The sequence below is a fragment of the Amblyraja radiata genome, chromosome 18, assembly GCF_010909765.2.
Source record: "Amblyraja radiata isolate CabotCenter1 chromosome 18, sAmbRad1.1.pri, whole genome shotgun sequence".
Lineage (NCBI taxonomy): Eukaryota > Metazoa > Chordata > Chondrichthyes > Rajiformes > Rajidae > Amblyraja > Amblyraja radiata.
In genome coordinates this window covers 37,858,729-37,879,817 of record NC_045973.1, presented here as the reverse complement: position 1 = coordinate 37,879,817, position 21,089 = coordinate 37,858,729, and the positions used below count along the sequence as shown (strand labels likewise).

The following is a 21,089-nucleotide window of genomic DNA, read 5'->3' as shown; positions in this document are numbered from 1 at the left end:
TGAGAGACGGGCAGAGAGAATATACCAGACGGCCAGGGTGAGTTTTAAAGTCGATAAGGCGACAAGATAGCGTTTATGCCACGATGGCCTTCATCGGTCAGAGAATTGAGTGCAGTTGAGCTGTGATGTTACAGCTGTAACAGATGTTAGCTAGATCGCCGCTGAAATAACGTGCTCAGTTTACTTCGCCGTGCTGAGAGAATAATGCAATTAAATTGGAATAGGTGCAGAGAGGGGTTTCCAGGATGTTGTCAGAAATCAGCGGCCTCAGCTACATGGAAAGATAAGACAGGGGAGAGTTTTATTGCTTGAAACACAGGAAGCAGAATAATTATCTTGTTGATATGTATAAAATCATGAAAATATATAGCGGGTGAATGTACATAATATTTCATCCCAGGATATGAAATCCAATACATAAAGGGCATAGGTTTCGGGTGAGAGGGGGCAGCTTTATCAAGAAGCTAAAGGGCAAGTTTGACGCATGGAATGGAACATCTGTCAGAGGGGCGGAAGTTGAGGCAGGTGCGATAACAAAATTAAAAATGTATTTGAAGGGTACGTGGATAAGAAATGTTTACAGAGATATCGAACAGGCACGAGCAAATGGGAGTAACTGAGATTTTGGTCATAGTCATAGAGTGTGGAAACAGACCCTTCGGGCCAACTTGCGCAAACCGGGCAACATGTCCCACTTACATTTTCCCAACCTGCCTACGTTTGGTCCATACCCCTCCAAACCTGTCCAATCCATACACCTGTCTAAATGTTTCTTAAACGTTGGGGTAGTCCCAGCCTCAATTACCTCCCCTGTCAGCTTGTTCCATACATCCGCCACCCTTTGTATGAAAATGTTACCCCTCAGATTCCTCTTACTTTCCCCCATCATCTTGAACCTATGGCCCCCGATCCTCGATCCACCTACTCTGGGCAAGAGACTCTGTGCATCTACCCGATCTATTCCTCTCATGATTTTATACAGGGTCGGCGTGGTTCGTCTGACGGATCTGTTTCCGTGCTGTATAGTTCGAAGTTTTCGCAGGTTATATGGAAATTAATCCTACTCCGATCCCAATGTAACCAACTTTTTACACTCCGCGATTACCTGAGCCTGCTTTCAAACGCCAGCATCTCCATTTATGCCTGTCCATAATTAGTCCGTTCCAAGGAGCGAACAGAATGCTGAACAACTGGGTGATGACAAAGGCGTTCGTAAACCTGTTGACTGAGAGAGAGGTGTTAGGATTCGGCAGACGTGGAACAGGGGGAGATGACAGACGGAGATAAGAGAACGTAAGGGGGAAAATGGACGAGAGAGAGAGAGATGAGAGAGAGAGAGATCGGAGAGAGATGAGAGATGAGAGAGAGAGAGAGGATGGAGGAGAGAGAGGAGAGTGAGAGAGACGAGACCGAGATAGGGGGAGGGGAAGGGAGGAGAGGAGAACGAGGAGAGGACAGAGATGAGGGAGTAGGAGGGCTGGGCGGGAGGGTGGGGGGAGGTAGGGAGGGGGGTGGGAGGGAGGGAGGGTGGGGGGGCGGAGGGAGCCTCCTTCCGAGCGAGAGAGAACGAACGAGGGAGTGAAGGAGCAACGGAGGGGGTGATGTGATGGAGAAAGCAAAATAAATTATTAAATGTGGCGCAGCTGTTGAGCTGCTGCCTTTGAGCGCCAGAGACCCGGCTTTGAACCTGTTCTTGGTTGCTATCCATGCGGATTGCTTTAATTTCTCACTGTGACCCGCGTGAGTTGCATCTGGGTGCTCCCACTTCCACCAAGGACGTGCGGGATTCGGAGATTAATTTGCCTCCGTAGAACGTATCCTCAAGTGTGTTGGGACTCGAGTTTTCGGTCTCTGCCCTCAACTCTTACCTAGCTCGGAGTCACCGTCCGTCATGAGGTTGAGCAGGTGATTCAGGCTGCCGATGAAAAAGGAGAAGCGCAGCTGGAGGATGGAGAACCAGAACAGAGTGGTGAAGAATAGTCCAGAGAAGACACAACTTCGGAAAGAGGGGACCTCTTCCTCGTTCTCGTTGCCTTGTGAACCTGCAGCGGGAAGGAGAATCACCAACGTGAAAGCGGAATAGACATGGGGGAAAAGGTTTACTGCTCTGATCTCTCACACGAACCTCTTAGCTGGGCAAGTGTGGTGGTCCGAGCTGTAAGGCACAACTCTCAAGTGTGGTGGGAGGGACGTGTAAGGCGCAAGCAGAAAGAAGGAACATCAGATGGTGGACTACAAAAAAGACACAAAGTGCTGAAGTAACTTAATGAGTCTGGCAGCATCTCTGGAGACCATGGATAGGTGAGGTGTCAGGTCGGGTTCGTTCTTGTGAAGTGATGAGCTGGTATGCCTGTGTGCAGCCCGCACCAAGATTGAGGATTGCGGTCTGTGAGGAAGACTGTCAAAGTTTACAACCGGATATGTGGAGAAGGCGGGAACGGGGTACTGATTGTGGATGATCAACCATGATCACATTGAATGGCGGTGTTGGTTCGAAGAACCGAATGGCCTACTCCTGCACCTATTGTCTATTGTCTATTGAAACAGGTCAGCGAGGGAATTCAGCCGAGAAATGACAAATGTAAGGCATTGTAGTTTGGGAGGTAAAATGCAGGGGGAAATACAATATATACAATATATCATTCATTTCATGAACATTAATTCATGGGTTAATATTAGGACACGTTCATATATCCCTGACTCTGCCAAAACGAATAGTTCGACTGGTAAAGAATGCCTATATTATGCATGTTTTCACAGGTCGGGGAATTGCGTGTAACCGTCAGGAAGTCACGTTGCAACTTGATTATTCAGAGCATTCGGAGCAATACGTGCAGTTGGTTCTGTTCGCTCAATTACAGGAAGGATGCGAAGCATTTAGAGAGGGCGCTGAAGATGTTTATCAGGATGCAGCCTGGACTGAACGGATTAATTGAATACGTTTTTGGCGTCAGTCGTCACAGACACCAGTAATGTGTCAGAAATGCACTGGAGTTGGGTGGGTGGTGGTGGGAAGGGGGGGGGGGGGCAAATGTCAGTGCAGTCGTTATTACAGAGGTGCAGGTGCTTCGGAAGCTGAAAAGCCTAAAGGCGAATAAGTGACTCAGACGCGATAGACTACTCCCCATAGTTCTGAAAGAGTAATCTGTAGAGATTATGGTGGGATTTGTAGGATCATTCCTTCGAAATTGTATCATCCGCAAACTTGGCCACAAAGCCATCAACTCCATCATTAGATCTATATTACTAAAAGTCTGCTTTTTGGCCCACTGTGCAGCGATTTCCGAGAGAACGCCGCCACCTACGGCCATCATTTTTGGCCAACTCTCTCAGAGCCCTCCTCCGCCTCCCGGGTCCAGAGGATTTTTTCCCATCGATGAAAAATCAGAGAGATATTAATGTTTAAACAAATTGTTTGCCTCGCCTTTTAAAAAAGTTTGTGTTCACAAAATGAATTTTGGTTGTCAGGTGGCTGCTGCCCAATTATTTGCCTCGCCTTTTTTTTAAAGGTTTGTGTTCTCAAAATGAATTTTGGTTGTCAGCTGGCTGCTGCCCGATGGTTTGCCTCGCATTTTAAAAAAGTTTGAGTTCACAAAATGAATTGTGGTTGTCGGGTGGCTGCAGCCAAAATGTTTGCCTTGGCTTGGCTTTTAAAGTCGTTGCAACAGTTGGCTGCCAGCCCAAGAATCCCTTCGACCCACAATGCCCCCCAACGGGTCCCATTTAGTCTAGTCAATAACATATAACGTGACAAGTAGCGGACATCGATTCTTGCGGGAAACTACTGGTCACCGGCATCCAGTCAATAGAGGCATCTCTTATTTCCATTCTTTGACTTCTGACGGACAACCAATCGATGATCCATGCAATACCTTTCCTGCAATACCGTGACTATCCTGTTTATCAGCCTCGTGTGTGGCACCTTATTAAAGGCCGTCCAAAAATCCACTAAACAACCTCCACAGACTCTCATTTGTCCATCTTGCTTGGCCTAACATTTCCTTCCTTTGTTGCGCTCCTTTCTGAAATAATGGAATCAGATTTACGATTTACCACTCCTCTAGATCCATTCCTGACTCTCACGTTTCTTGAAATACTACTAATGATGCCTTGACAATCTCCACAGCTACTGTACCTATTTCAGAGCCATAGAGTATAGTGCATCAGTCCAGGTGACCTATCCAACTGCAGACCTTCACCAATCAAGCATCTTCTACTCAGTATTAGAGACTGCACTCACCTCTGCCTCCAACTCTCTTGAATGTGTACAACTATGAACACTGACCCAAACCACCTTTCAATTAATCCGCCATTTCTATGTTCCCCATTACTACTTCTTCAGAATAACTTGCCTGTGGTCCACTGTCCACCCTTGCCTCTGTTTGACTCTTTATATACATGTAAAACATGTTGGCATCCTCTATTATATGTACTGGCTATGCTAATTTCAACTTTTCTCTACGTTTTAATCGCCCTCTCATGGTTTCTAAAAGGTTCTCAAACCTCCAGTCCCCGCTAATCTTTGCCATGTTATATGCCTTCTCTTTTGCTTTTATGCTATTTTCGACTTCCTCGGCCACGGTGGCCGCTTTCTCCCCTTTGAATGTTTTCTCTCATTTGCGATAAAAACATATTCTGGTCTTCTAAATTATTCACAGCACCCCCTGTTATTACACAACCACCGCAATTCTTCCAATGGTTCCCTTCCAATTAACTTTGGCCAGCTCCTTTCGCAGGCTTCAGTAGGTACCTTTACTCTCCAGTAGAAACATAGAAACATAGAAAATAGGTGCAGGAGTAGGCCATTCGGCCCCTCGAGCCAGCACCGCCATTCATTGTGATCATGGCTGATCGTCCCGTATCAATAACCCGTGCCTGCCTTCTCCCCATATCCCTTGACTCCATAAGCCCCTAGAGCTCTATCTAACTGTTAAATCCATCCAGTGAATTGGCCTCCACTGCCCTCTGTGGCGGGGAATTCCATAAATTCACATTAACCGGAAAACACCTACTATGGAAAAGGCAGAGGCGATATGGTGAATCTGTTGGTTAGGAATGAAAACCATTCCTTAGCAAGAATCGACATAGGATCAGAAGAAGTAGAATCCTTGTGGATAGAGTTATGGCACGGCAAGAGTAAAAAAAAAACTGATGGGAGTTACGTGCGAACAAATTATGGCAGGAAATAGAAATCGACATGACAACGCTAGAGGGGTCATACAACGTTACATGGGTTGCAATGTGCAAGTAGTCTGCGAAAATCAGGTTGGTATTCCACCCCAAGTTTAGGAATTTGTTGAATGCCGATGAGATGCCCTCTTAGAGCAGCTCGTGATCGAGCCCACTAGAGAAAATACGTTTCTCGATTTGGTATTTTGCAATTAACCAGACGTGATTAAGGAGGTTAAGGGTAAGGTACCTCTAGGAGGCAGTGATCAAAATATGACAGAATTTGACCTGTGGTTTCAGAGGGAAACGGCCGGTTCGCTAGGACACTGGTCCCAGCAAGGTTTAGATAGAGACATTCACATCGAAACAGCTCCATCCATCCCCATTCATACCCAATTATCCCTACTTTGAGGGAGCCCACTTCTGTGAGCTACGCGTTTCACGTTCTGATCACTTCGACCCTATTTACCGGTGACTCAATTAGCAATCTAGAGATTATTACCTGTTTGGTTCTGCTTTTTAATTTATTTCCTACCTGTTCAAATTCCCTCAGCAGAATCTCTTTCCTTGGATTACCTATATCGCTGGGACCAATATGGACCATGATAATTGCATCTTTCCCTTCCCACTCTAAACTCCTATGCATGTCAGATGAGAGAAATTCCGTTAAGCGTGTGTAGCGGAGTGGGGGGGGGGGGGGGGGGGGGGGGGGGGGGGAGTGTCACGGGTGGCTAGAGAATGTGGAGCGGGGAATTCCAGGGGAGAGGTGGGTGATCGGAGCGAGAGCGGTAGGGCATTAGGGGGAGGAGAAGGCCGGGAAAAGAAGTGCAGGGAAACACAGAAATGAGCGGGGTCTGACAGGAAGAACCTTGATGGGACGAATGTCTCGGTGAGAAAGGGGTGTAGAGTGGAATATAGAGACGCACGAAGGGACACTGGGAAGGAGGGAAGAAAAGAAAACAAGGACAGGAGGGGAGTGTTACATTGCCGGGGCCAGACGTCGGGGAGGCCGCATTTGGCGTATTGTGTTCAGTTTTGGTCACCTTCCTCCAACTATGCACTCAGATAATGGTGGATATATATATATATCGAGCTGCTAGACCAGGAAGTTGCAGCAGGTACAATAAACACATGTAAAAGACACATGTTCAGGTACATGGATAGTTTGAGAATAATATAGGCCAAATATGGGCAGGTGAAACAAGCGCAGAATGGGCATCCTGTATATCCATGACTAATTATATTGAGAGGCAGAAAAAGGACGAGAATAGGGCACGGGCTGCAGTGTATTCCCGGTAGGAAAGAAGGAGTCATTCTAACCTCCTGCCTCGTTGTGCTGCAGATTCACTCCAGCAGTCGGCTGTTCATGTCCAGCTCCCGATGTCCTCTCCGTCTCCACCGCTTCATCACTTTTTCCCTCCGTCTCTCCTCTTCGCGCTTCCGGATATCCTCTCGTCCTGCATTTCACCACGACCATGTCCATGCCATTGCTCACCTCCCCATTTTCTTCCTGTATCTCTTCCCTCCAGTCTTTCCGCGTTTCTCCTTCCCCCTCCGTCTCTCCCCTGTCATATTCCTTATCTCCTTCCGTCACTCCCCTACTCTCTCCATTCTGCCACTCGCTCTCGCTTCCCCTCTCTTTATTCTCTCTTTCCGACCCTCTACTGCACACTTGCTCCTTTTCTCCGCTCCCCTCACTCATATCCCTCTCCGTCTCTCCCCTCCACGTTTCCATCCCGCCCTCTGTCTTTCCCCTTCCTTTTCCCTCGTCACGCTCCGTCAGATCGTTCTCATCTTCCCTTCCCCACATTTCCCCCCCTCCCTTTCTGGCATCTACCTCAATCTTGATACCTCTCTCGTCCCCGTCTCCCTCCAACTGATCCGCTGTTTTGGTAGAATTCCTCCGCTGAGCAAGCACTTTCTTACGTAGCATTAGTCCAACCTTTTCACATGTCACCCTGGGTGGAAGATGAATAGGTAAAAGAGATTATTAGATCAGGATTCCGGGAATGATCAACAATGATATTTGCAACCGATTGCGACAAATAAATGATTAAATGTCATTAAGTGTGAAAAGGGGCCCAAACGATTCACCAGGATTTTACCTGGGATTGTTGGACTTGCGTTGATAGCAAGAGGGTGGGTACGTTGGTCTTATTCGAATTTGGAGCGCAGGGGTGTGAGGGGAATCTTACCGAGGCGTATACGATCACAAGGGTAATAGAGAATGTGAACCCTCATATTTGTTTTACTTAGGGGAGGGAATTACAAAACTAGAATAGAATAGAATAGAATAGAATCTTTAATTGCCACGCAACCAGGGTTGGTGGTATTTGGGTTCGGTACATGATGGTACACTGCTTTTGTTACATACCACTAATAACACAGATCACTGTAATAAAGTGCATCCATACCACATCACAAATCACAAATCTCACCAACAATACATAGTGCAAAAGAACAAACAAAGACCATAGACAAGACACTGTATACATCAAAAGTCATATTATTGTCTGATTATTGGACGGAATTGAGAGTTCTTATTGCTGAGGGGAAGAAACTGTTTTTAAAGCGGGTGGTTTTAGTAGCAAGTGACCTGAGGCGCCTCCCCGAAGGGAGAGACTGAAAAAGGTGATTTGCTGGATGGGAGTGGTCCGAGATGATCTTTTTTGCCCGTTGTGAGGTACGTTGGAGATAACTTGAATGGATTGAGGGGAGGGGGGAGTTGATGATCCTGGAGGCCTTGGAGACAATGCGTTGTATTCTGTGTAGTGAGTGACTATCGGTGTTACCGTATCAGACTGTGATTGAGGAGGTGATGATGCTTTCAATGATTGATTGATAGAAACGGACCAGGAGGTGTTTATCAACTCTGAACTTTTTGAGCTGTCTGAGGAAATATAGACGTTGTTGACCTTTCTTGATGACGTGGTCTGAGTTTTGGCTCAACGTGAGGTGAAGACATTTAAGAAGGAGGTCAACACCAACATTTGCGCTTGCTGGGTTGTCTATATCTAGAGCTACCGGAACCAGAACAAGCGGGAAAATGACAACTTTTCAAATACATTTGGAAAAATATATGGATAGGATGTGTTTATAAGGATTAGACCAAATGAAACCATAGGAAAGAAGGGCCGGATGGCGTTTATCCTTGCTGTATACTTCGATGACTGACTACGGGTGTTTTCCCATGTTTAACCATCCCCCATTCCCATATCCTGCTGTGTCTGATACCCGGGCACCTGTTATTCGATGTCACGCCGCACCCAGAGTTCTCTCTGTTGGATATCGGTGTGCAATCTCAGAGATACTTGCGGTTCGCTCGAACCGAAACGATATCAAGATTATTGTAGTCGCGGACAGCGACGGGGGGTGTAAAAGAATGCAGCGGAATAGAGCTCCGCTACATAAGCGGGCGGAATGAGCGGGTGTGAGGTGGGGGGGGGGGGGGGGGGGGGGAATTTAAGGGAAAGGGATACACTTTGATAGCATGACGTTTCACAGCATTGATGTGCAGAGGGATCTTGTGGTCCACGTCCAGAGCTCCCTAAATGTGTCAGCACAAGTCGATAGAGTACCAAAGAACGTGGATGGCATGCTCGCCCTCTTTGGTTGGGGCATTGAGTGGCAGAATTAAGAAATCATGATGCAGTTCTATAAGACTTTAGATGGACCACATTTCGAGTGTTGCGTGCAGTTGTGGTCACGGCATTACAGGAAGGATGTGAAGGCTTTGGAGACGGTGAAGAAGACATATTTTTTACATTATAGAAGCATGCGGTCTATATTAGGGTGTGCTAGCTGCAATGTGATTTTGGACAAAATTGGGCTGGTTTCTTTGGAATGATGGATATTCAGGGGAAACGTAACAGAAGTAGATAACATTATGATAGATATAACTAGATGTAACAGACAGTCCGTCAAAACCGTTCCCCCGGGGTGTAAATGTCAACGTGGACGGGGCAGAGTTTTACTGTGAGAGAGACGAAGTTTAACGAGGCATTCGATGCACCTCTTTTATAGAGTGGTTAATGTCTGGAATGCTCTGCCAGAGGTGATGCTCGAGGCTGATAGGATTGTCATGTATATGAGATTTTTCGATAGGCACTCGACTGTGATGGCTACGGTCGGATCCTGTGCAGAGAGAGGAGATTACATAATGTTGGCAACATTTTCGTCACTGAGATGGTGGACCGAACTTATGTTGCCATATCTATTTAGATATGGATCTTCAATGTTCCTTTGTATATCAATACGTTTAAAGGGCTTGTCGTGAGCCCTATGCGTTCCCCAGACATTCGCACCCGCAAAGTGCAACCTCACACTTGATCGGATTAGACTTCATTGGCCATATCTCTGACCACTTCAGAAGCGCGGGGGAGCGCGGCAACTCTCTGCGTGATCTTCCCAGAGAATGACCTTCTACAACCGGATACAATTGCTCCACCCATTTAAGTAAAAAAAAAAGAGGGCAATGGATTAAGGTGAAAGGTGAAAATGCAATAGGAATCTGAGGGGCAATTTCTTTACACAGAGGATGTGCTACCAGAGGATGCAGTTGAGCCATGCCCGAAAAAAACAATTATTAGAAAAAAAACACATTTAGAGGGTTCATGGATGGGAACGGTTTAGAGGGATATAACCCAAACGAGGACAGGTTCGGAGCATCTTGATCGGCTTGGGAAGTTGGCCAGAGTGACCTATTTCGATGTCGTGTGCCCCTATGTCTAAAGGGCCTGCCCCACCAGCATGCGACAGCATGCGTCTAGCGCGACCAAACGTGGTCGCTTCAGGCGTACGGCCTCGCGGGGCCGGTCCCACTTCGATCGGCGGAGACGTATGAAGTTGTGCGGAGCTGGTCCCGACATCGCGCGGGTCTCCAAAAATCTTGCACAGTTCGAAAATTCCGCGCGACAACGGCTTGTCGGCCCGCAGCCGCATTGAGGGCGTTCGCAGCGTCTCGACGCCGTACGCAGCGTGATGACGTCGTACGCAGCGTCTTGACGGCGTACGCCTAGCGCGTGCCGTTGCGCGATGACATCATGGCCCGTCGTGTCGTTGCGCGATGACGTCACCGCCCGACGCCGTGCGACGTCCAAATTCAGTCGGCCCGCCTCCTGCCCAGCTGATTGGTGAGTTTGAAGTAAATTACGTCACGCGCGAACTTTGCGCGAACTTACCGCGTACTTAGCGCGTACTTAGCGCGAACTCAGCGCGAACTACCGTTTGGTCGCGCTAGACGCATGCAATCGTATGCTGGTGGGACAGGCCCTTAAGACTCAACATCTCTTGTCTACCTGCACGTTAGATAGATAGATAGATAGAGAGATAGATAGATAGATAGACAGACAGATAGATAGATAGATAGATAGATAGACGGACGGACGGACGGACGGACGGACGGACGGACGGACGGACGGACGGACGGAGGGACGGAGGGACGGAGGGACGGAGGGACGGACGGACGGACGGACGGACGGACGGACGGACGGACGGACGGAGGGACGGAGGGACGGAGGGACGGAGGGACGGAGGGACGGACGGACGGACGGACGGACGGACGGACGGACGGACGGACGGACGGACAGACAGACAGACAGACAGACAGACAGACAGACAGACAGACAGACAGACAGATAGATAGATAGATAGATAGATAGATAGATAGATAGATAGATAGATAGATAGATAGATAGATAGATAGATCCTTTATTGTCATTCAGACCTTTCGGTCTGAACGAAATTATGTTGCCTGCAGTCATACACAGAATCAATAATAACAAAACATACAATAAACACAAATTAAACATCCACCACAGTGAGTTCACCAAGCACATCCTCACTGTGATGGAGGCAAGGTCTTAGTCTCCGTCTCTTCCCTCCTTGTTCTCCCTCTGCGCTGAGGTGATCGATCCAGGCCGAAGATGCCGCTCTCCAGTCCAGTGGACTTCGGAGGTGATGTCTCCGCTTCGAGACGGCCCGCCACAGCATCAGCTCCGGGCAGCCGCCCCAGCTAAAGGCCGCCGCCCCAGCTCCAGGTCCCGCAGTCTCCGCTCCAGGCCGCTGCCCCAGCTCCGGGTCCCGCAGTCTCCGCTCCGGGCTGCCGCCCCAGCTCCGGGCCGCCGCCCCAGCTCCGGGCCGCCGCCCCAGCTCCGGGTCCCGCAGTCTCCGCTCCAGGTCCCGCAGTCTCCGCTCCGGGCCGCCGCCCCAGCTCCGGGCAGCCGCCCCAGCTCCAGGCCGCTGCCCCAGCTCCGGGTCCCGCAGTCTCAGCTCCGAGCCCCGCTGCATCAGCTCCAGGCCACCGCCGAAAGCCAGAATGCCGCACCAGCAAGTCGGGCCACAGCTGCCTTAGCCCCAAAGACGGCCAGCCTCTAGTTGGTAAGTCCTGGCTGGGTCTGCCTCCGGAGCCTCCAGGTCGGTCGCAGGTTGGAGGCCGCCAGCTCCGCCATTAGGCCTCAGCGCAGACGGAGGCAGAGAAGGGGGATACGACACGAAAAAGTCGCATTCCCCCAAGGAAGAGACAGAGAACATGTTTCACCCCCTCTAACACAACCCAACAAACTAAAACTTAACCAAAACAAGACAAAAAAACCAACAGAAAAAAGTAGACAGACGGACTGCAGGCGAGCCGCAGCTGTTAACAGTGCCGCCACTTCCGGAACTATATCCTGTTCACTATTTCTTCCCTTTCGCTCTATGTAGTGACACCGGGTCGTGACCTAGAGAGGAGGAGGTCTGAGGAAGAAGTGTAGCCAGGAGGAAGGGAATGGCCTTCAGCCTGAGCGGGGCGTGCAGCGCGGCTGGTGGCCTGAAGGTCTCATGCCTTGAATGGATTTCATCTTTGCACCTCACACCCGCTTGCACATGTAACTCCACTCCGATCCTGTGCCTTACCCGTAGGTGAAGCCCTCCGGCAGTGGATAGGGAATGTGTTTCCAAGGAAGGAGACAGACCGTGCGTAGGAGGAGCAGGACGCTCAGACAACTGATGAACAGGAATATTGCCCTCAGGGAGAAGCCAGCTTCAAACGCCACCTGGGAAGATGGACGGGAGAAACGACAATAAGAACAAGGAACACATTGAGGTGATCTGGCCCAAAGCTCCGCCAACTTGCATCCAAACTCGACTTTCACGAGCCTGAATCATCCGCCCATTTCCGAGCCGCTGCCTTCGATGCGCCAATTTCTCATTCCCTCGCCACTTACTTCGCTTCATAGTCCATCTATCTATTTCAGACTTTTAGAACCGCTTTCCCCGCTAACTCGCAGATAAAAAGAGGATTGCAAGAGTCTGGCAATCGCATTAAACCCAGGTGTCACGCTTACTTTATTTCAGTATGGATACTTTCCCGTCGGCCCGCCATTACTCATCCATTCACACTAGCAGTATGTTATCCTACATTCGCATCCATTCCTTATACACTGTGGCTCAAGTCCACAGCTCCCTGGAAGTGCCAATGCAGATACTTAACTTGGTAAGAAAGGCATATAATTATGCTTGCCTTCGTCTTTCGGGGCATTGAGTGTAAAAGTTAAATATTGCAGCTTTATAAAACATTGTTTTGGCCAAATTCGGAATGCCGCATGCAGTTGAAGTCGCCCCATTGCAAGAATGATGGCTTTGGAGAGGCAGCCGAAGAGTTACCAGAATGCTTTGTGGGTAATAGGGCATTGACTATGTAAAGCAATTGGACAAACGTCGATTGGTTCCTCTGTAATGCCAGATGTCGAAGGGAGCCCTGATGGGCAGAAATAGCGTAGGCAGTCAATACCCCCCAGAGTGGAATTGGCAAATATAAAGGCATAACTTCAAGACGAGAGGGGCAACGTTTAAAGGAGATGTACGGGCGATTTTTACATGGAGGTTGGTCGGTGATTGGATCGCGCTGCCAGGGGTGGTGTGGAGACAGGTACAATAGTAGTAATTAAGAGGTTTATAGCCTGGATATGCAGGGATACAATACAATACATTACAATATAATACAATGTTATTGTCATTTGAGCCTCAGTGAGGCTCAAACGAAATTCTGTTTCCACAGCCATACAAACAAAGACAATTCCTAGACATACACACAATTTAGTTCACACAAACATCCATCACAGTGAACCCACTGTGATGGAAGGCAAAGTCTTTTCTCTCCCCTGTTCTCCATGTCTCTCCCGATGTCCAAGCCCCAGGCGGGCGATGATAAGTCCCACGGCCATTTTAGGCCGTGCCGGGCGATTTACGGCCCCGCTCCCGGTCTAAAAGTCTCGAAGTTGGAGCCCCCGGCGGGCGCTGGCATGTCCCACGGCCATGAAGCCGTGCCGGGCGATGTATGACCCCGCTCCGTGTCGTTCCACCCCGGCGACACGGGCTGGAGAAGTCGCGTTGCGGGAGCTCCGGGAAGCGGTCTATCTCTCCCCCCGGACCCGGTAATGCCAGATATGGATCAAGGACACCCAGAAGAGATTACTTTAACTTACATGTTCAGCGGGAACATTTTGGGGCGAAGCGGTTGTTCCTGTGCTGATTTATGTTTTACTCGCTACTCTCTGCTTCTCCCTCGGCTCACAATGGCTCAGCTGTTAGAGCTTCTACCTCACAGCGCCAGAGACCCGAAATTGAACCTGCCTCGGGTGCTATCTATGTGTAGTTTCCGCGTCTTCCCTCTGACCATGTCGACTTCCTCCGAGTGCTCATGTTTCATCCGACATCCGAACGACGCACAGAGTTATGGACTGATTGATGTCTCTAAATTACCTACTGTGCAGCGAGTGGATGAGAAAGTAGTATAATATAGTACTAGTGTGAGCAGGTGATCGATTGTCGGCCAAAATAAACCAAACTATCTTCTTCAACCAATTTGGAACTGCTCCTGACACGGATTGCGAATGAAAGGCCTTCAATCGACGAAGGATTTTGTGAGTTAATTTGTTGATAGATCTCTCACCTTGACCAACAGGAAGATGATTGCCGAAGAACCGGTAGCCCCGGTGAACATGGTGATTACGGTGGCACGCTTCCTCCCAAACAAATTTCCAACCTGGACAGCAGACGCAAAACAGCAGTCATTGACTGTACGCATAACGTGTTAAAACATTCAGCCCTGGCACTACACCCAGTAAATCAACTCAGAAACATCTTCTCCTCCTCTAATATCAGGCATTTGAACGGTCCTTCCATAAGTTACGTTTCTGTTACTTCACCTCATTGAGAGAGACATGCACCGTACGAGGCCTAAAATACTGAACTGGAGTTGTACTGTGGTAGGGACAGTACCGAGGGAGCTCCGCACCGTGGGAAAGCCTGTACTGAGCGGGTTGGGGAATGTTGGGGGAAGCAGTACGGAGAAAGAGCGGCACTGTTGGAGTGGCAGTATCGGGAAGGTCCGAGGGGAGCACCGCACTCTGGGAAGCGCAATGCTATGGGGGCACAACACATTGGGAGGGGTAGTACTGAGGGAGAACGACACAGCAAGCCCATTAATCCGGCAGTCCCTCCAAGAAGCCCACATAACAGATACGAATCTCTGGCCGGATTGGGTCTGAAGCATTCTTCAGATTGCTTATCATAGGAGGACGCAAAGCTCGCAAATATGTGGGGCGAGACAAAGTGTGTTGACAAGGGGAGAAGAATATTGAAGGCGGACTGTAACTGGGATGGATATTTGGTGGAAGACGACAGGGGTTGAATGAGGACGTGAAAGTGGGAGAATCGGTGCGCATCGATGACAGCAATGAGCGGAGGAATAGTGGACAAATAATGGGATGATGTGTTACCATAAATGAGAGAATTCAAAGTTCATACCGATAGCTTGTAAGCTACCCAAGCGGAATATGAGATGTTTAAGAAGGAACTGCAGATGCTGGAAAATCGAAGGTAGACAAGAGTGCTGGAGAAACTCAGTGGTGCAGCAGCATCTATGGAGCGAAGGAAATAGGCAACGTTTCAGGCCGAAACCCTTCTTCAGACTGATGTAGAGTGGGGGGAGGGGGGGCGGGGAGAAGAAAGGAGAAAGGAAGAGGAGGAGCCCGAGGGCTGAGGGAGAGCTGAGAAGGGGAGGAGACAGCAAGGGCTACCGGAAATTGGAGAATTCAATGTTTATGCCGCTAGGGTGCAGGCTGCCCAAGCGGAATATGAGGTGCTGCTTCTCCAATTTCCGGTGGTGTTCACTCTGGCCATGGAGGAGGCCCAGGACAGAGAGGTCGGATTCGGAATTGGAGGGGGAGTTGAAGTGCTGAGCCACTAGGAGATCAGGTTGGTTAAAGCGGACCCAGCGGAGGTGTTCGGCGAAACGATCGCCAAGCCCACGCTTGGTCTCACCGATGTAGATCAGCTGACATCTAGAGCAGCGGATGCAATAGATGAGGTTGGAGGAGATGTAGGTGAACCTTTGTCGCACCTGGAACGACTGCTTAGGTCCCTGAATGGATGCTGCACTTGTCGCTTTACCTGCCCCCTCGACTCCATTCAAGGACCCAAGCAGTCGTTCCAGGTGCGACAGAGGTTCACCTGCATCTCCTCCAACCTCATCTATTGCATCCGCTGCTCTAGATGTCAGCTGATCTACATCTTCTCAGCTCTCCCTCAGCCCTCGGGCTCCTCCTCTTCATTTCTTCTCCCCGCCCCCCAGCCCCCTACATCAGTCTGAAGAAGGGTTGCGGCCCGAAACGTTGCCTATTTCCTTCGCTCCATAGATGCTGCTGCACCCGCTGACTTTCTCCAACACTTTTGTCTACCCCGGAATATGAGGTGCTGTTTCTCTAATTTGCATGTGGCTTCACTCTGCCAATGGAAGAGGCTTAAATGGTAAAGAAATTTAAACTGTTTAGAACCGGGATATCTAGCAGGACTTGGCGGACCGAACGCGTGTTACCGGACGGATGAATAGAGAATACCTTGATGTTTGTTGTCAGTAAGAACATTCCTCCAGCTTCTATTAACGCGAACGCGGGGAAAATCAGCAGGGCCGATGCTATAACAGACGAGGCGGAGATTAGCGGAATGTGACAGCATTTTATATTAGGCGTACGGCTTCTCCATCCACCCCTCTCCCTCTATAGAGTAGAGAACGAGAGAGGAGAGAGGCGAGAGAAAGAGCAGAGAGAGAGAGAATAGAGAAGCAGGGAGCGGGGCGGGGAGAGAGCCAGGAGAGAGAGAGGAGTGGAGAGGGAGGGGAGAGAAGAGAGAGAGCAGCTAGAGAGCCAGGGGGAGGAGAGAGAGAGAGAGAGCGGAGAGAGAGAGAGAGAGAGAGAGAGCGGAGAGCGCGAGAGAGAGAGGAGCGAGAGAGGGAGAGCGAGCGCGAGAGAGAGAGGGAGGAGGGAGAGGGAGAGACAGAACAAGAGAGAGAGGAGCGGAGAGAGAGAGAGAGCGCGAAGAAGAGAGGAGAGAGAAGAAAAAGAGAGAGAGAGAGCAAGAAGAGAGAGAGCGAAGCGGAGAGGCAGAGAGAGCGAGAGAGATAGAGAGAGAGAGTAGAGAGCGATAGAGAAGAAGTGAGATCTCGCTAATAGATATAGAGATTCGCTCTTTATCTCGCTCTCTATCTTCTATAGATATATATATATTTCTCTCTCTCCCCGTCGCTATCTCTCTTTATTTATCTCTCTCTATCTCTCTCTATCTATCTCTTTCTCTCTCTCTCCTTGTCGCCCTCTCTATTTATTTCTCTGTTTCTCACCCTCCCTCTCCCCCCCCCCCCCCCCCACCCCCCCCCCCTCTCTCTCTCTCTCTCTCTCTCTCTTATTTCACAGGCAGAGAAGACACACACACACACGCGTACAGCCACATACAGATACACACACGGACAGCCACACACAAACAGATGTACACACAACGCAGAGAGCGAGAGAGTCACACACACAGACACACACAAGGACAAAAAACAACACACAGGAAAAAAAGTGACGTACACAAACGTACACACACACAAACACTCGCACGTACACACAGATACAGGCAAACAACCATCACAGAGAAAGACACAGACATACACAAAGTCATGAACAACACACAGGCAGCCAAACACACGCACTTACGCACCTCCCCTCAGCCCCCCCCCCCCACACATACACACACACACACACACACACACACACACACACACACACACACACACACACACACACACACACACACACACACACACACACACACACACACACACACACCTGCAGCTCGCAGAGTTTTTAACTTACCCGCAGTGGAGAATGCGATCAGGAGCGTGCCTGCAGTGAACAGGAATCTGTGGAGATACAACATTTCCCATTGACAACCTTCCACTTCTCCCATCCAATTTCGTTACCACCTCGTCCTGTGCAAAATATCTCGACCGCAAATGTTCTCATTCCCAAAATTCGGACACCGGGAACAGGCTGCTGACTAATTAGCCTTTAAAACACGGAACACGCTACAATGCGGAATTGGAACTGGACCTTCGGCCCATGGTGGCTTATTATTGTTACGTGTTTCGAAGGTGTAGTGAAATGCTTTGTTATCCAGGCAAACCCTACATCAATGAAGAGGCAGCTCTAGAGTGAAAATAAATACATTTTGCGAATATTGCGCTGCAGCTACAGAGAGACGAGCCCCGCAAGGGTGTGGTGTCAGTGACTGCTCTACTCTCTATACACACACGACTGTGCTGCCAAATGCAGCTCTCATTCCATCTACAACTTTGCAGATGACAACACAGTGGTGGGCCAAATTACGAACAATGACACGACTGAGTACAAGAAGGAGACGGAGAGCTCACTAACATCGCGGCAGGACAATATTCTCTTCCTCAATGTCAGCTAGGCGAACGAGCTAGTTGTCAACTTCAGGAAGGTGGTGAAATAAATGGTTCAATCAGCATCTATGGAGGTGGAAATGGTCGAGAGCGTCAAGTTCCTTGGCATTAATATTGCTGCGCACACAAATGCGCCAGGCAAGAAGGGCATCAACGCATTTTCTTTCATAAGAGACTGAGGAAATTCGGCATGTCTCAAGTGACTCTTACAAACGTCTGCAACATGTTGTCGGGTTGTATCACGACTTGGTTTGGGAGGAGCTCTGCCATCGACCGCGAGACATTGCAGAGTTGTAGATGTAACCCAGTCCATTACACAGACTAGGATTCCCAACATTGACATTTACACTTTGTGCTGCCTGGGAAATACAGCCAAGTTAATCAGAGATATGTCGCACCCTGCTCATTCACTCTTCTTCCCGGTCCCATCGAGAAAGAGAATGGAAAACCTTGAAAAATATAGGAAAAGCTTCTTCGCCTCTGTAATCAGGATTCTAGATAGTCCTTCCATAAAATAGGTTACATCAAATTCACCACTACCCCAATGCGGACTTTGGCCTTTGTCTGTGGAACTGATACGCTACATGCTGAGAAGTGTATTTTGCACTGTATCGTCCCATTTGCACTATCTATTATAATTGATTTTGTCGATTGTATTTTTGTAAAATATTATCTGATCTGTTTGAATATCATGCAGAATAAAGCGTCCCACTGTACGTAGATGGAGGCGACAGTACTAGATCTAAATGTGAACCTAAAATGCAAATAATAATCCCCGCAGGGGATGCAACGAGGCATAATGGAAGATCGGGAACATTTCCTACGGGAGATATATTCAATTGTCTGAAATGCGGGAAATAGGCTGTTTCTCGACCTGGCGTTACGTTGTTTAAAGCATCGGTATATTCTGCCCGACGGGGGGAATGGGGGGAACCAGGGTTGAATTGTTCTTCTTAGTGTTATAACCTTTATCCGATGCAGCGTGAAATGGAAATGGAATCAGTTGTGGGGCGGCAGCACTGTGTGATTGGGCGAGCTACAGCACATCCTCAACTCTCTGCGATCTCTTCAGATCGCGCAGAATTGTCCACACGCCAAGCTGATAAATTCTGCGATAAATCTGCAGAGTTGGTAAGAACTGTTCGAAACGCCCTTCCTCACTCGAAGCCATCTTCGGAAATAAGGGTGTCGCTGTGCCGTATTTGCCCGTCAATGTGAATGCAACAGGTTAAATTGTCAATGACATTAACACCTTGATTTTGAAGCTCCCCATAATTCCATGTGTTTATGATTCAATTTCCATGGTACCCGATCTAGATCTTTGGGACCATTGTGGTTTTTTTTTTAATCTGCGTTCACCACGTAGTTTTAACACTATATTCTATAGTCATAGACCTATAGAGTTATACCGTACAGAAACAGGACCTTCGGACCAAGGCACGCACACTGAACAACATGCCATGCTTCTCTCTGTCATGGGTCTCCTCCATTGCCAGAGTGAGCAACAGCGGAAATTGGAGAAACAGCACCTCATATTCCGTCTGGGGACCTTGCGTCCGTATGGCATTAACATTGAATTCTCCCAATTTTGCTAGCCCTTGCTGTCTCCTCCCCTTCCTTAACCCTCTAGCTGTCTCCTCCCACCCTCCCATCCGCCCGCCCTCGGGCTCCTCCCCCCCCGCCCCTTTTCCTTCTTCCCCCCCCCCCCCCCCCCCACCCCCCATCAGTCTGAAGAAGGGTTTCGGCTCGAAACGTCGCCTATTTCCTTCGCTCCGTAGATGCTGCTGCACCCGCTGAGTTTCCCCAGCAATTTTGTGTACCTTCAACATGCCATCTAAGTCAGTTCCACTTGCACGCATTTAGTCCACATCACTCCAAACATTTCCGGTACGAGTCCAAGTGTTATTTAAATGTGGATAATCTATCTGCCTCAATTATCTCGTCTGGCAGCTCATTCCAAATACCTACCACCTTCTGAATCAAACATGTGCCCCTCAGTTGCCTACTAAATCCTTCCCCTCCCACATTATACCTTCTGGTTTTTGATTAACATTGGTAGGGGACTATCTGTATTCACCCTATTAATACCTCTTACAATTGTTTTAACTACATAACATCATCGCTTAGCCCCCTGCGCTCCAAGCAATAAAGTTCTCACCTGGTCAACGTCTCCCCATAGCTCAGGGGCTCGTGGCCTGATCAGGGAAGAATTACTCTGTTGTATTAATTGTTTCATTGCCGGTACATACGATAGTTACACACTATTCACTTCCTTGACTCACTGTGTTTACATTGTGTGAATGCACTACCAGTCAATGTTGTGATTGTGCTCGTGTATCGGAAAATTTGCTTGTGCAGGACGCAAACAAACGCTGTTCATTATATCGCCGGAACACGTCAGAACAATAAACCAAACCTAGGTTTTTCTTACAGAGGGTGGCGCGCTGCAACGCGCCGCCAGGGTGAAGACAGATACAGAGTGGCATTGAGGAGATGTTTAGTACATTAATTTGTAGGGAAAGGCGCGATATGGATCATGAGCGTCAGTAAACGTTGGTCATGGCATCATGATCCGCACATTCATTGAGGGCCGAATGGCATGTTTTTGTGCTGTATTGTTCGATGTTACATAGAAACATAGAAACATAGAAAAAAGGTGCAGGAGGAGGCAGTTCGAGCCTTCGAGCCAGCACCGCCATTCATTGTGATCATGGCTGATCGTCCCCAATCAACAACCCGTGCCTGCCTTCTCCCCATATCCCTTGACTCCACTAGCCCATAGAGCTCTATCTAACTCTCTCTTAAATCCATACTTGGCCTCCACTGCCCTCTGTGGCAGGGAATTCCACAAATTCGCAACTGTCTGGGCGAAAACGTTTTTTCTCACCTCAGTCTTAAATGGCCTCCCCTTTATTCTAAGACTGTGGCCCCTGGTTCTGGACTCACCCAACATTGGGAACATTTTTCCTGCATCTAGCTTGTCCTGTCCTTTTACAATTGTATATGTTTCTATAAGACCCCCCCCCCCCCCCATCCTTCTAAATTCAAGTGAATACAAGCCTAGTGTTTTTAATCTTTCCTCATAAGACAGTCTCACCATCCCAGGAATCAATCTCGTTAACCTACGCTGCACTGTCTCAATCACAAGGAT

General features: G+C 48.8%; 1 protein-coding gene across 1 annotated transcript in view; it reads right to left on the bottom strand.

The window, feature by feature from the left end:
- Positions 1-21,089, bottom strand: part of LOC116983587 (solute carrier family 43 member 3-like) — a 43,946-nt gene that overhangs the window by 8,972 nt on the left and 13,885 nt on the right. The window contains exons 4-10 of the mRNA XM_033037368.1: positions 17,346-17,392; positions 16,050-16,126; positions 14,102-14,194; positions 12,064-12,203; positions 6,490-7,127; positions 1,869-2,042; positions 1,106-1,225 (exon numbers count right to left, since the gene is read on the bottom strand). Coding sequence (XP_032893259.1) covers positions 1,106-1,225; positions 1,869-2,042; positions 6,490-7,127; positions 12,064-12,203; positions 14,102-14,194; positions 16,050-16,126; positions 17,346-17,392 — 1,289 coding nt within the window. The remainder of the gene's footprint in view (positions 1-1,105; positions 1,226-1,868; positions 2,043-6,489; positions 7,128-12,063; positions 12,204-14,101; positions 14,195-16,049; positions 16,127-17,345; positions 17,393-21,089) is intronic.